Genomic DNA, 14,819 nt, shown 5'->3' with positions numbered 1-14,819 from the left:
CAGATGCACTGAGCTGACAAGATTTATGTTTGTCTGTTATCAAGTTGCTCTCAGACGTTGATAAGCTGTTTTCATCTACTACAAATCCAGTTTGTTGTTATGGCTTAATCAATCAGTAAATCAGTTCAGACTTTATTTTACAACAACACCCCACCCCTAACATCCATCCTCTGTACCAACACAAGATGAATTTCGATTTGTTGTTGTCTCATGACTAAAAAGTTTGTATTATTTAAATGTTTCTCTTTCATCCAATCTATCAATAACTTATTATTAAGATTTACACATGTTTGTTTCAATTTTAAGACTGTGAAATATTACATGTCAATTGGTATTTTTATTTAAAATCCAAAATAAGGTGGTTTGTTTCAGTTTGAACTATATTTTAAATTGAGCGACAGCAGAACAACAGATGACCTTTGCATGTACAGTATTTCTGAACGACTCTCCTCCAAGTGACGCTTCAGGTCTGTTGTATTTTTACCTTTGACTTTGACTCGTATTGACATCCGAGTAGATCGACGTAAACTCCGTACCTCGCAAAGAGATTGGTCTGATTGGATCTTCTTATTATTCCTCTCTTCTGAACGTGAACGTCCGAGCACCCCTCATGCCTATGACATCATTACAACTGTTTTTACTTTCCCCAGGCGTCCAATAAGAGATTAATAACATAAAATAACAGCAGCGGCGTCTTTGCATTAAGGGCTGTGCCCCAGCAGAGGGCGCTGTTGTGCAGGGGAGGTTTATAAGATTTTATGTCGTGGAGCACAAGTTAATAATAAATTCAACGTTGTCCCCAAAGAAATGTCCACAGTTTTCATTTCATGAACGCAATGTCCACTGTAGACACATCGTGTAGTTGTATGTGAATAGTTGGTTGTACCGGATGCTGCACGTCCTCTTTTTCCGGTTGGTGGGCCAAAACATGTTTTGCATGTCGGGCGACCCTCTTCCTACAAGCCGTGGCTGTCTGGCTTTTAACGGTGGCCGCAGTACTCCCATACGGTCGACTTGGTCCTTTTAGACGGCGGGAAAAGTTCGGGGGGCTCGCCTCCTTCAGCCATCATGCTGCCTGTTTGTCACTCACAGCAACCAGGTGCGGGGGGAGGGGCACTTTACGCTGCAGCTGCACACGGCGTGAGGGACCTCTACTTTGTCTCTGACGAGACGTCACGTCACATAAAAAAACCAAATACGCTCATACTGCAGTAACGGTTTTGAAACCGTGACTTTTCATACCGTGGTATACCTTGAAACCGGTAACCGGCCCATGCCTTGTGATGACATTATTCAGCTGCAATTTTGTGTCAAAGGTGCTGTGGTCCCCACTCTCACTTGCTACTGTGTTTTGGTTGTGAGGGTATGAGATTAATATGTGGTATTTCTGGATTGCATTATAAGATTTTCCTGCATGGCCCCACCAGAATTTCCAGACCAAAATCGCCACTGAATAACAGCACAGGTTAGTGCACCTACAGAACTGCTAATGCTAGTACTGAGAACACTTAGTTTGGACCAAACTTACAGGCTGTGTTTGAGGAGTTGGGCCAGTGTCACTGGCAGAGCTGCAACTAACGATTATTTTCATAATCGGTTAATCATTTGGTCCATAAAATATCAGAAAACCTTAAAGGTGACATAGAATGCTTGTATCACACATATATGTTAGTTATGGAGGTCTACTTACATATATTAACTTGTTTTCATGATTAAAAACCTCCTAGTCGCTGCAAACGAGCCGATCGAAATATCTCCTCACTGACGCTCTCATCAGCCGCGCTGTTTCAGACCAAAACCACACCCCCAGAATGTGGACTGTGTTGTGATTGGCCAGCCAACGAGAGCTTTCCCACTGTCCTGTGATTGGCCAGGTACCTGGAAGTGACGTCATTAGCACGTCAGCTCTCAGATACACAGCTCCCCCTCTGGCACGATGGATGCTCTGCATCTCAGCAGCTACAACGAGAGTAGTTCTTCTTCTTCTGCGGTTGAATGTACGCTACCGGATGTGCCCGGACTAGTGCCCGCACCAGGAGGCGCTACGGTGGTGAGAGGAGTGGTGAGGTTTACTGATGACATCATCAGCAAACGGAAGTGCCGATCCGCTTCGCAGAGCCCAGGAAAAACAATAAAACCCTATTTTCCCAGCAGTGGCTGAACTGTTTGTTCTGAAACTTTAGGGTTTCATAAACGAGGTAATGACGCAGATACACACACAAACGCAGCGTTAATTGGAGCTTCCGGTCTATGTCGCCTTTAAAAATGTTGATCGGTGTTCGTCAAACCTGGAAATGATGATTTTCTCAAATATCTGGTTTTGTCCACAAACCAAAATGATGATTCACCTTTAATGAATTCTTTGTTATCCAGAGCAAAGAAATTAAGAAAATATTCACGTTTAAGAAGCTTGAACAATCGGAAATCTGTGTTTTAATCATGAAAAAAGCTTCAAAATAGTTGTCGATTAATATAGTAACCGATTCATAATCGATGAATTGTTTCAGCTCTAGTTTAGAGTCTCCATTTAACCTCACTCCAATGTGCATGTCTTGGGACTGTGAGCGGAAAACATGCAAACTCCACAAGCAACACAGATTTGTTTACTGTCAGGCTAAAATAAGTTTCATTACAGAGTCTGCAAACATAAAATACTGATATTTTCAATCCTTTACTTACTCCTGCCAGTGTCAGCTCACTGGAGTCCATCAGAAAACCGCTTTGCCAAAGCTGTCCCTGCAGATTATCATCTTATGGTTCTTCTACTCAGTGAGAGCCATGTTTGTCTGATCCCACCTTTCAAGCAGTCAGAGAGCCACTAACCTAGAACAAAGCCCTGAGACACAGTGCAGAGATAGTCTGTCTGCCCTCAGATACAATACTACTAATACATGAGAGTGCTCTGGTGAGGTTCAGTGGGTTCGATAGACCAGAGTATGTCAGCTCTCGTGGGGAAGAAGACTTGGACGACTAGAGCGTAGAGGTCGGTGGTGGATTGTGACTGCGGCCAGAGCAGTTAACGCCGAGACTGAACAGATTCAGACGCTTATACACACACTCGCACGCACACACACACACACACACACACACACACACACACACACCCCAACAACTCTAACTCACCAATCTGTTTATGCAAAAATGAGTCAAATCTCCTCTGATATTTAAGACTAGCAGGCTCTTGTAACCATTCCTTGGACGCTCTCCAAGCTGCTCTGACTTTTTTTCATTTAATAGTGCAGTCACTGCCAGTGCATGCACTCATGCCAGATATTTTGTTGAGACTGGAGTGAGATCTTGTGTTTATAGCTTCTTTCTTGCCGTCACTGTTCTATCTGCCTCACATCTTAAACTGGGGGTTTGAAACTCTTTGCACTCTGCATATAATTAGGAACAAGTGTCTGTAGATCCATAGGTATTCACCGGATTCTGCTAATGTACATACACAACAGTTAGTGTTAGTTGGTGTTTTGTTTAATAGTAGCACATGTGTCCCAGGGCTTCAGACTTTTGTGACCAACATTTGAGACATTTTGAGTACATTTTACATCTACTCGCACATGTGCGACCACTACGTTTTTTTTCCACAGAGCCAGTGGATGTTGTTCACAGCTCTGACCAGTTCTTTCCCGTACTTGGTACAAGTCAAACGTTTTCCACAGTGATGTTTAAGCAGTTTATTGGTTAAGGCGTATTGAGCGTCAGTATTTTCGACCGAGAAAGTAGAGACTTTGCTTGAAACAAGCACAGTGTTAAAACACAACCTTTTTCCTAATAGATTTTTCTGATTATGGCTGTTTCATAATTGATTCATAATATTTTAAGAGAGAATTGTGATGCATTTGAAAATATGTGCAAAGTAAAACAAATTTAGTTTATTTGGTATCCATGTTTTTATTTGATTTTATGAGGGTTCTAACACATGTGTGACTACATGTCAATACCTCATTCAATTGCACAGTTTAACTATTCAGTGTTGCAAATTTAGAAGTTGACATTATTAACTGACGTTTATTTTTAGGGTGGAATTTTTTGAGGAGTGGGTGTTCCATTATGACCTTTAAACAATGCTGATAAACATACTCGCACTCCATATGTGTGTCTGAATATAGATTCTGTCACCTCTCACATCCACAGGACATTAGACACCAACACTAACTGACTATACTTGTTTACACACACAATCGTGCATCGACTGAACACATTGATCAGGAATCAAACTGTCCAGAGGATTTTATTATATTTGTATTGTAAACTTCGCTATTCCGCACACGTGTGAACATATATCTGTACATTATACTTATAAAGGAGATTCACATATCCGACATATAGCTTTGAGCCATTTAAGACATTACAAGGTCATAGCTGAGCCAACGAGAGTATCTATCTGTGTCTATTTGTAGTGTGGCTGTCATATGAATGGGATGAAAATGCAAGGGTGGGCAGAAAAGTTCATAGGCTAAAGGCCCTGGTATACACGCGCGGCTCTAAAATCTGTCTGTGTTGATGCGCGTTGGACCGCTAACCCTAACCCAGAGTCTTATAGTAATGGAGTTATTATAGTTTTATGAACATATATATATATATATATAATTACTTTAATAAATTATAGTAATTATAGTATAGGAGTAATGCCAGAGCAATGAAACTCGGCATGCGTTACATTCAAACTTTATTGATACTAATTGCATTGTTTCCTTCCAGCATTTCATAGCTAATTGGGTACCTTGAATATTAGTACGAGAGACATTTTGTGAACACAGGCAAAATTTGGCAGCGTGGTGTTACCCAACGTGCAGAAAAACGGGTTACAACCCAAAGACGTTCATGCTCATATGGTTGCTACGTTAGCGGATGATGCTCCAGCTTTATCACTGTGTAAAAGTGGGCAGATGAAATATGTGTGTATACATATATTTATATATATATATATATATATATATATATGTATATATATATGTATGTATATCGATGACAAAATACATGGAATTGACTAAATATAGTTAGAAAAAGTTACTTTAAAACACATTTTAACCCCAACCATATTTCATTGCTCTTAACGATCTTCTTCTCAACTAAATGTTGTTCCCCACATGGTGATGGATGACAGACGTTTGACTGTTAATCAGAAAGTCAAAGCATCTCCCACAAAAGGAGTAGAGAACATTCTGCACAACACACTTATGGAAGGTTTCAACTCGAGGGGTGCCACAGCTTTTGACCCCTGATCAACACCACACCAGGCTGATCATGTTGCAGGAGAACGTCGTTATGAAGCAGATCCAGCTGGTTTTCTTGAATGTTTCCTAACCCAGGATGAGTGTTGGGTTCACCACTCTGAGCCAGAGTTCATGTAGCAGAATGATCTGAGGACGAGAGCTTCTATACCAAGTGCATCCACATGCTGCAACACCAATGGAAGCAATAAACCAAATTTGGTCAAATTCAACCCTTGCATGGTCAGCCTATGATCTTTTCAGCCCACCCTCGTATGTTCAGCTGACAAATGACTCTTCCTCCATGTTTATTGTCTCTTTTCTGTGGCCCTGCTCTCTTCCTTAATCCATATCCTTGATTTGACAGCCTATCTATGCTCAATCTTTAATATTTTTGTCGGATTTATTATGTTAATTCCAGTCCACATATGCGATTCAAAAAAATACATTTGATGCTAAACAATAATGGTGTTGTACTGTTTTTGCATTGCGATCCAAATGGACCACTCAGTTTGGATCGGGACTCACATGAACCACAGATGGTGTGGTGTGAAATAACGATGACATCATAATTAAGTATTTTGCTCAGTTGCCTTGTTGTACATCTGAGTACAGAATCGCTATTATCTTGTGTGATCATCAATTAAGTGAAGGAGGCATGTAGAAACGGGATGTAACACAGTAACATAGCCTTGTCTATATTTTCTTATAGATGCATAAATATCATCGTTTCAATTTATGAGCAGATGATGGATTCTCTCTCTGTCTCTCTGTGTAGGAAGTCTTTTATTATTTACTTTGTTGAACTTTAATAGTAATCAATGCAGAAGTAAGACCAGTCAACAGGGCAATGTCCAAGTGTCAAAATGTTCATTCAGTGAATAAAGAGTCTATCTATTCTATATATAACGACTGAAACAATTACTTGATTAATTGGTTCCTAAATGAATCAACTATTTTGATAAATTATGAATTATTTCATTCATTATTAAAACAAGTTTCAGATTTTTTTGGCTGCTTAAATGTGAATATTTCCTGGTTTCTTTGTTCCAATTAACAAACAATAATTAAAATTTAATCATTTTGGTATATGGACAATTGAGAACATCAACATTTCCATGTTTGAAAAACATTTTATGGACCGATACAAAATAATTGACAAATGAATCAAATATGGCAGCAGCCCTAGTATATATTTTTACTTATTCTAATATTATTCTATTATTCTTATTATATTATTCTTACTTATTCTATATTCTATAATGATCATCCCCCCTTCTTTTTATGGCAACATATATTGGATTCAATTACATTTATTAAATCTTTTTTGATCCCAATGTCAAGTACACACAGACATGCACTGAAACACAGAGGTGCAATGGTCTAGTATTAGATACTAGAAATGTAGAAGTTGGTACCAATATCATTGTAATAACAGCTGCACTCATTCAGCTAAGACTGAAAAAGAAACATAAACATAAAGTGAGTGGACACCATTGTTGGGGTGAGTTATCTCCATGATTCACTCTGACTGTGTTGTTTATTTGACCTCATTGAGAAGATGAAGTGAGACTTGTGATAAGTATAAACAGTGCTTGTTCAACCACATCATTACTTTTTATATTTGAGGATGTAGAGGATCATGCCTCTAGGTTCCAATTACTAACAGATGGCCAAACACTGATGAGCACACAGTACATAACTTATTCATGCTGACATTTATTTTAAACCACAGGCCCACGCCAGGATCAGAGGGCTGAAATAGACTGACTATATTTATGTTATTCCCTCTAAAGACGTACACGAGCAGTTTCAAGGTTTAACTCTAGATGGTCTTTGTGTAGATGACTTTGGACTCTCTGCCATATCGTCACATTCTTTCAAGTTATATTGGTGGTAGTGTCTGAAGATGGGTGGTGAGAAACACTGAAGCTTTTTTCATTATTTTAACTAGATTTTTGATTGTTTCAACTTCTTTGCTCCATAAAACAAAGAAATCATTCAAACTCAATCATTTGTTTGTGGACAAAAACAATCATTTCCAGGTTTGACAAACACTGGTCATTTTTTATAGTTTAGTTTTCTGGACCAAACGATTACTTGATTAATCGAAGAAATAAACGACAGATTAATAGATTATGAAAATAATTGTTAATTGCAGCCCTCAAGTGGATTACTACTTGTTCCATTTACATCGGAAGTTGGAACTGGGAGTGACGTTACTGTGCACCAGTCGAGAAATTGCAAAACATCTCCAGTCAATAGCAATGCTCTACGCAACCATAGCAACATGTCTACAGTTAGAAATGAAAGAGATCTACGACTGATTTACTGATGAAGTTGCTCCTTGTTATTCAGTTGGAAATGCACATTCCTGACTTCGGAAATTCTGAGTTCCAACTCCAAATGGAACGCACTATTGTACACATAACAAAGGGAGTGTGGTCACACTGTGTAGTTCGATAGAAGTCACTTCAGTGTTTATGGCTGATGTGCTGCTGACTACAAAGTTTATCAAATAGAACGTCAGATAAGAAGTCCAAAGCTTGAGAGAGTGAAGGATGATCCCAAGAAGGTGACGTGTATACTCTACCAGCTGGTTGATCTGACATTTGCCGTGGTGTGTGTCATGGGTCATGGCTACTGTGTTCTCATTTTGAAGTTGTGTTCTTGTTAAAAGTTAGTATGATGTTCTAATTTATTTAAATTCAGCAAAATGTTCAGATCCTCTTTGCTGATTGTTCCAATCCTTTCACAGTCATTACTGCGCTGCACAGGTTGAAATATGTGGCTCGATCCATGCGTGGTGCATCTGTTTAATGTTTACTATTAATATATAATAAGGTTGAGTTTAGGGTTTTGTATGTAGTGTAGAACAGTGTTAAAAATGTTACTTATAACATCCTTTCTCAGATCTGGGACTCCAATTTTTTTGTTGCCTCGCAATAAATAAAACAATAATAATTATTACATAAAAATCTTCAATATGCCAACAATTAGTCGACGAATGGCTTAAAATGACGACCAATGGTCGACCAAGAAAATCCTTAGTTGGGGGCAGAAACCGTTGTTTTGGTAAAGCTTTAATTTAGAAAATCAACAGCAACAGACTGACATACATGTTAGTTGCAGCCCTAGACTAAACCACAAACTTAAAAAGGTACAATTTCGTGCAGTTTATTAATAGTTTCTTCTATAACCTTTTAACCTAATGTAAATTAAGTGATCTGAGAGAGTTCATGTATATGTATGTGGTCACCTGATGAGAGATTCTCACGCCATGACCCCAACACTTTTGAATTGGACTAAAACTACTAATGAACCTCAACAATGAACCTGCCTAATGCAGCTTTAATGAGGCTGTAAACTGACAGTTACACTGTGGCCTCTTTTACACCTGGCATTAAAATGTGATTTATGTGATCGGACTGCAAATGCACACAGCGCCTGACCACTTGTAAGTAAAGGTGTAAATACTTCACACTTACTTACACAATACTTTTGGAGACACATTGTGACCCTATTGAACAGAAGTGTAAATGTGAAGAGTCTCGGATGCGTCTCTGCTCCAAACACAACAACTCAGTTAATGAAAATTGTCGGTGGCTCTGAGCTAACGTGAAAGTGGCGACAAAACTGCCAATTCTCTTCTGCTTTCATCACTTTTCTGCTTGTCAAAGATGAGTTCTTCGCCTGCCTCGAAAAGCAAAGAGAAGTCCATACAGTAGTGCGACTCACACAGGATGTGACGCTGTAGTTTGCTGCAGGAAATCTTTGCAGAAGAAGAGGAGGAGGTGACATAAGCGATGATGACCGTGATCGGATAGCTGTCAGACCTTGACGTGGACACGCATGTTAATACCAGGTGTAAATGCATGTGGTGAAGCGTAAAGATGGCCTGTGGTTCCCTTCTGATTGTGTTTGGCTTAATGTTTCAAGATTGAACATTTGTTAGTGCTGTCAAGATGACAAACAATGTCCTGACCTGTACTTCACACTGTATTTAGAGGACATAGTCTTGGAAATGACACATCATTGAGGACATTGGGGAGCAGTCTGGTTTAGTTCCCAGACTGATAAGAGAGGAAAGCCGTGGTCAGAGGAAATGCAGGAAGATGACGCTGGTCTTGAAGAACTTGAAGAATTTGGGAACACTTGAAGAAATTGTTATTTCAAGGGACGACGTAGGGACAGTGTAGTTTTTGTTTTCCTGACACTAATGACTACATATCTTTCATGGGAAAAAAATTTATCTAAAGCACATTTAGTATTGACTGGCTAAGGTCACATCCAACTAAAAAAGGCAGACAGATACAGAAGCACTGCTCGTCAGCTGTCAGATTAAAAGCAGCCACTGTGGCATTTAGACTAAACATTGATAAAGTCTACGTGATACACGGGTATTAGGAAATTAGATTATTAAATCCCAGAAAAAGAAGACAGTTTTTACACTAACAGTGATCATATGATTTATTTTTCGTTACGGTTAAAATCTAAGAAGAGCATTGATTCATTTAAGCACCTCTCATGTCGACAGTAGAAACATCTGTATAGTCAGTCTCTTTAAAAATATTCATCAGTGTGAAGCCACATCTAATCTTGTATGATTACAGGAAACACATCAAGGACACATTCTAACGTCAGGTGTGTAGTCATAATAAAATCTATCCATGCGATGGATATTCATATCAGGTCGGAGCCTTGGACCCAAGTGTGCTGTGGTCAGATATTGATGGTCCAAGATCAAGGTTGACCTACAAAGCTTTTTCTGTATTTTGAATGTGTTATCGAGGGATAATCCTTTCACGTTTGGTACAGATATTCAGATGGAATCACAGATTAATTGTTTACGTTTGAATGGTCAAAGGTTACAGGTCAAGGTCACGTTGACCTGACAAAAAACGGTATGTTTTTGGCCTCTTGAATGCTTGTTTCCCCTTCAAGTTAAAATGTCCATGTCCTATGAGTCAAAAGAAGTGTTGACTGAAACAGCTGGTCAGCATTCTTTCTTTTAACTTCATGTTTGTAGGGGAATTGCATTGGGATAGGGAAAGTTTACAGGAACAATTTGTTAGAACCCCTTTAAATTCTACCATACAGCTACCTGTATATACCACAATCAAGGCCCAGTGTTACTTCAGTTTAATGTTATGTTTTGCCTGGGATCCCCAGAGTCCCTTGACATGCACCTGTCATTATCTGCTTCAGTGTCCTGTTTCCTCTTTACTGACAGACGACTCCAAACTCATCTAAATGAAACATCTCAATCAACTCTAAGCTACGTGTGAATGTTTTCTGAATGAACAAAAGTTGACACAACATAATGGTGCAGTGGTAGAGTGGGTCTTTTGTCAACCAGAAGGTTGTGGGTTTAATCCCCAGATGTGTCCATGGGCAACACACTGGCGTGTGTGAGTGTGTATGATAGATGTGTGATAGAAAAAGTGCTGCACATAGATACGCTGTATGAATGTGTGATTGAATGGTTCTGAATGGTTGAATGGCAAAACTGTAGCATGAAGCATGTGTGTAATTTTTGCTGTATGGCCATTGAAAAACAATTATGTCATACACATATATTTTTATATTTATATTTTGCTGATCACATCAAGACCCATAGTCTTTATTTGAAATATCTATGGCCTGGATTTACAGTATGTCTAATATTCAGGATCATTAGCTTGTTATACCATTGCATTTTTACAATCCTAATTGTGATTGTGTTTGCTTCTTTCTCTGCAGGATCCGACCCATGCACCCAGTTCAGAGCCAGCAGTACGTCCTAAAGCCCAAATACTACCACACACACACCACACACACGCAGACACATGTTCAGTCCCATCCAGAGAGGCCGATCCCACTGAGAGAGGGACACAGCCCCTTCCATGGTGAGTAAGAAGAGAGAATTTCTAAATAACAATGGTTTTGGAAAGTTATTTAACATGTACTTTTCTTCCATTTGTCTCCAATTTCCTGTGGTTTCCAAAAACCAATGCTCAGACTTTAGATACACAATCCATCACAGTCACGGATGCTTGTGTCACTGCCAAAAATGACTTTGGTTACTTTTTCAGTTCAGCTGCATTACTGTGCATCATTATCATAATTCTGATGAAGCAGTTATTCATTGTGGCTTGCAGCAATAATTTGATATATAAGGGTTTTTAGCTTGACACAGAAGCTGGTGGTAGATCTACTGCTGCCTCGTTTGGTAAGCTTGTGTCACTGAAGTAATTCTGAAGAAAGGAAGTGACAAAATAACACAATTAATCTTCTGAGGGAGGCAGCAGTGGATCAACAACTCCTCTGTGCTGCGATTTTAAATTCCTGCTTCTTTTTTTTTTTTGGTACAGGAGAGTGAGCTGTTTATATAGCAACACAAACTTCAATTTCCTGCTGGAAAAGGCTGTTTAATGGATACAGACTAGGGCTGCTCACGAGTGGAATGGGAACTTGGCTTGTAACCAGAGGGTTACCATTTTGAATCCTGACAGATCAAGGGCTGGGGTACCTCTGAGCAAAGGGGGGCACATTCAGTGTTCTCCTTGTGCCCTTCCCACACCCATAGATGGGAGGGTTGCATCAGGAGGGCATAGAAATATCCGTTGTGGCGAGGGAGAAGCTGAAACATTGCTCAGTAAATGGCTAAATAATCAAAATGGCTATCTTCCTCATGCAGGAAGACACTGTTGTTACTTGACAAAGATAAACGTGTAACAAACCAGCAAACAGACATTCTGCAGTGCTGCCAGAATTCCCTGGTGCAAAAATATTGCTCTGCAGACGAGGACATTTGTGCTTTTTCTAACATTTTTTGGTGATATCACCTTGGTCTGACAACCAGGAGCACTCCAGTGACACCACCGCTGTCACTGACAGGGCACAGGGAGAGTTGTCTACTACCACAGACGACTCTCCCCCATCACACTGTTCTCAATTGCTTCCTCAGCTCAGTCTTTGCTAGCTTGGATCTGCTACATACTGTACATTGATGCACCGTTCAGGATTTTGTTGCTGAATGCAGTTCCTAGTTTACGTCTGGATTTGGTAGGCACTTTGCAAGAAGTTTTAGCGCTGTATGTCAGGAGGTGTCTGCGTCAAGGCAAGCTGCCCTGTGTTTGCGAGACTGTCCACCAACGAAACGTAACTGTGGGTTGTAGTTCCTGCATATGACCTGATGTTTCGTTCGAGGACAGTTCTCAAAAGGCATAGCTGTCGTATAAATAGCAGTCTGTTACCTTGGGTGTGTTGTCATCAAGAAGCTTCTGTAACTTACTGCCTAGCCCTGTCTTTTTTAGCCCTAACCTTAACCTCACTAACACGTGTGCGTAGTTAAAAACTTACCTATGGGTCTTTGGCCAAAACAACCCATAGTTACGCTTCAGCTGGACGACAGGTTGGTATATGCCTGCCGATTTACACAGATGTTGCGTGTAATTGGCATGCTGACTGCAGGAATGTCCACCAGAGCTGTTGCCCGTGAATTGAATGTTGATTTCTCTACCATAAGCCGTCTCCAAAGGCGTTTCAGACAATTTGCCAGTACATCCAACCGGCCTCACAACTGCAGACCACGTGTAACCACAGTAGCCCTGGACATCCACATCCAGCATGTTCACCTCCAAGACTTTAATAATGGTGTAATGGCAGAATACAATTTGTGATTTTTCCTTCTTAGCCTTACCTATCATGTTTGCCCTCTTAATAGGGATAGTAAGTCCATTTACATTGAGTGTGAATCTGCAAGTACTATATGAAGTATCTTAATTCCCGTGGCAATACCCTCTTAGACCTCAGAACATAATAACAATGTGACACAACAGAAAAGTATGAACAAACATAACTGTAGAACAGGTTAAATAAATGGGCTTCCAACTTGGAGGTTCAGACTAATCCAACCTCTGAGATAGTGTGTTCCAACCAGGTGGGGCCCCTGACTAGTTACTACTAGTAGATCACTGGTGGCTTGCTCCATATTTAACAGTGTCTCATTAGAGTGAGTTTGTTCCATTAGGGTCCATTATTAAGTTCCAGCTGCAGTTGAATAACACAAACACTGTGATTGAAGTAGAAGTGTTCTAAGTCTTAAAGGTGACATGGAATGCTCGTATCACACATATATGTTAGTTATGGAGGTCTACTTACATATATTAACTTGTTTTCATGGTTAAAATCCTCCTAGTCGCTGCAAACGAGCCGATCGAAATATCTCCTCACTGACGCTCTCGTCAGCTGCGCTGTTTCAGACCAAAATCACACCCCCAGAACGTGGACTGTGTTGTGATTGGCCAGCCAACGAGAGCTTTCCCACTGTCCTGTGATTGGCCAGGTACCTGGAAGTGACGTAATTGGTAGGCCAGCTCTCAGATACACAGCTCCCCCTCTGGCACGGTGGATGCTCTGCATCTCAGCAGCTACAACGAGAGTAGTTCTTTTTCTTCTGCGGTTGAATGTACGCAACCGGATGTGCCCGGACTAGTGCCTGCACCAGGAGGCGCTACGGTGGTGAGAGGAGTGGTGAGGTTTTCTGATGACAACATCAACATATGGAAGTGCCGATCCGCTTTGCAGAGCCCAGGAAAACAATAAAACCCTATTTTCTCAGCAGTGGCTGAACTGTTTGTTCTGAAACTTTAGGGTTTCATAAACGAGGTAATGACGCAGATACACACACAAACGCAGCGTTAATTGGAGCTTCCGGTCTATGTCGCCTAATATACACAAGGCTTGTATATTACATAATCAAACGTGTATTTTAATGCGTTGACTTACGTCTTACGTTTTTTTTGTCGTCGTCGTCTTAGTCGAGGTAGAGTCGGAAGAAATGTGTTTTTAGTCGGCGGCAGAAGATGTGGAGGCTTTCCGCTGTCCCGATGTTGATGGGGAGCTCGTTCCACCATTTGGAAGCTAGGACAGTGAACAGTCTCGAGTTCTGCGAATGCCTCTGCGATCCACTCAGTGAGGGGGGAGCAAGCCGGTTTACCGATGCAGAGCGGAGTGGGCGGGCTGGGGTGTAGGTTTTGATCATGTCCTGGATGTAGGCTGGACCGGATCCGTTTGTAGCATGGAACGCAAGCACTAGAGTCTTGAAGCAGATGCGAGCAGCTACAGGAAGCCAGTGAAAGGGAGCGGAGGAATGGTGTAGTGTGGGAGAATTTTGGTAAGTTGAAGACCAGTCGAGCTGCTGCATTCTGGATGAGTTGCAGAGGTCGTATGGCACACGCAGGGAGACCAGCCAGGAGGGAGTTTCAGTAGTCCAAGCGTGAGATGACAAGAGCCTGGACCAGAACCTGTGCCGCCTTCTGGGTTAGAAGAGGTGTTGCATTGTCCAAGGACCTCGTGCCCAGGGCTCTATGCGCCCGCTCGATGCCCAGATCCATGTCGGGTGGGATGTCCTCACCCAGTTCGGTCCTGATAAATAAGTTTCTCCACAAAGTTGATCACGGAGGTGCCTGTCATGGATAGTGCTTTAGTTTTTTGCAGCTTGCCTTTTCAACCTGTCTTATATAAACAAATGCTCATTGTTTGCACATTGTTTCAATCACTTGATTTATAAATGTATTAATTCTTTTTTATTGCATTGACCTGAAACCTTTGACAGAG

The 14,819-nt window shown here is 40.8% G+C and overlaps 1 protein-coding gene across 5 annotated transcripts in view; it reads left to right on the top strand.

Annotated features, from left to right (window-relative positions):
• The window catches only part of ltbp1 (latent transforming growth factor beta binding protein 1), a 115,668-nt gene that overhangs the window by 30,076 nt on the left and 70,773 nt on the right, over window positions 1-14,819 (top strand). For all 5 annotated transcript variants that reach the window (XM_058651264.1, XM_058651267.1, XM_058651265.1 and 2 more), the window contains exon 4: window positions 10,959-11,104. In XM_058651264.1, coding sequence (XP_058507247.1) covers window positions 10,959-11,104 — 146 coding nt within the window. The remainder of the gene's footprint in view (window positions 1-10,958; window positions 11,105-14,819) is intronic.

The sequence above is a fragment of the Solea solea genome, chromosome 15, assembly GCF_958295425.1.
Source record: "Solea solea chromosome 15, fSolSol10.1, whole genome shotgun sequence".
NCBI classification, from domain to species: domain Eukaryota; kingdom Metazoa; phylum Chordata; class Actinopteri; order Pleuronectiformes; family Soleidae; genus Solea; species Solea solea.
The sequence above is the reverse complement of the archived record's forward strand: the minus strand, read 5'-3'. Positions and strand labels throughout refer to the sequence as shown.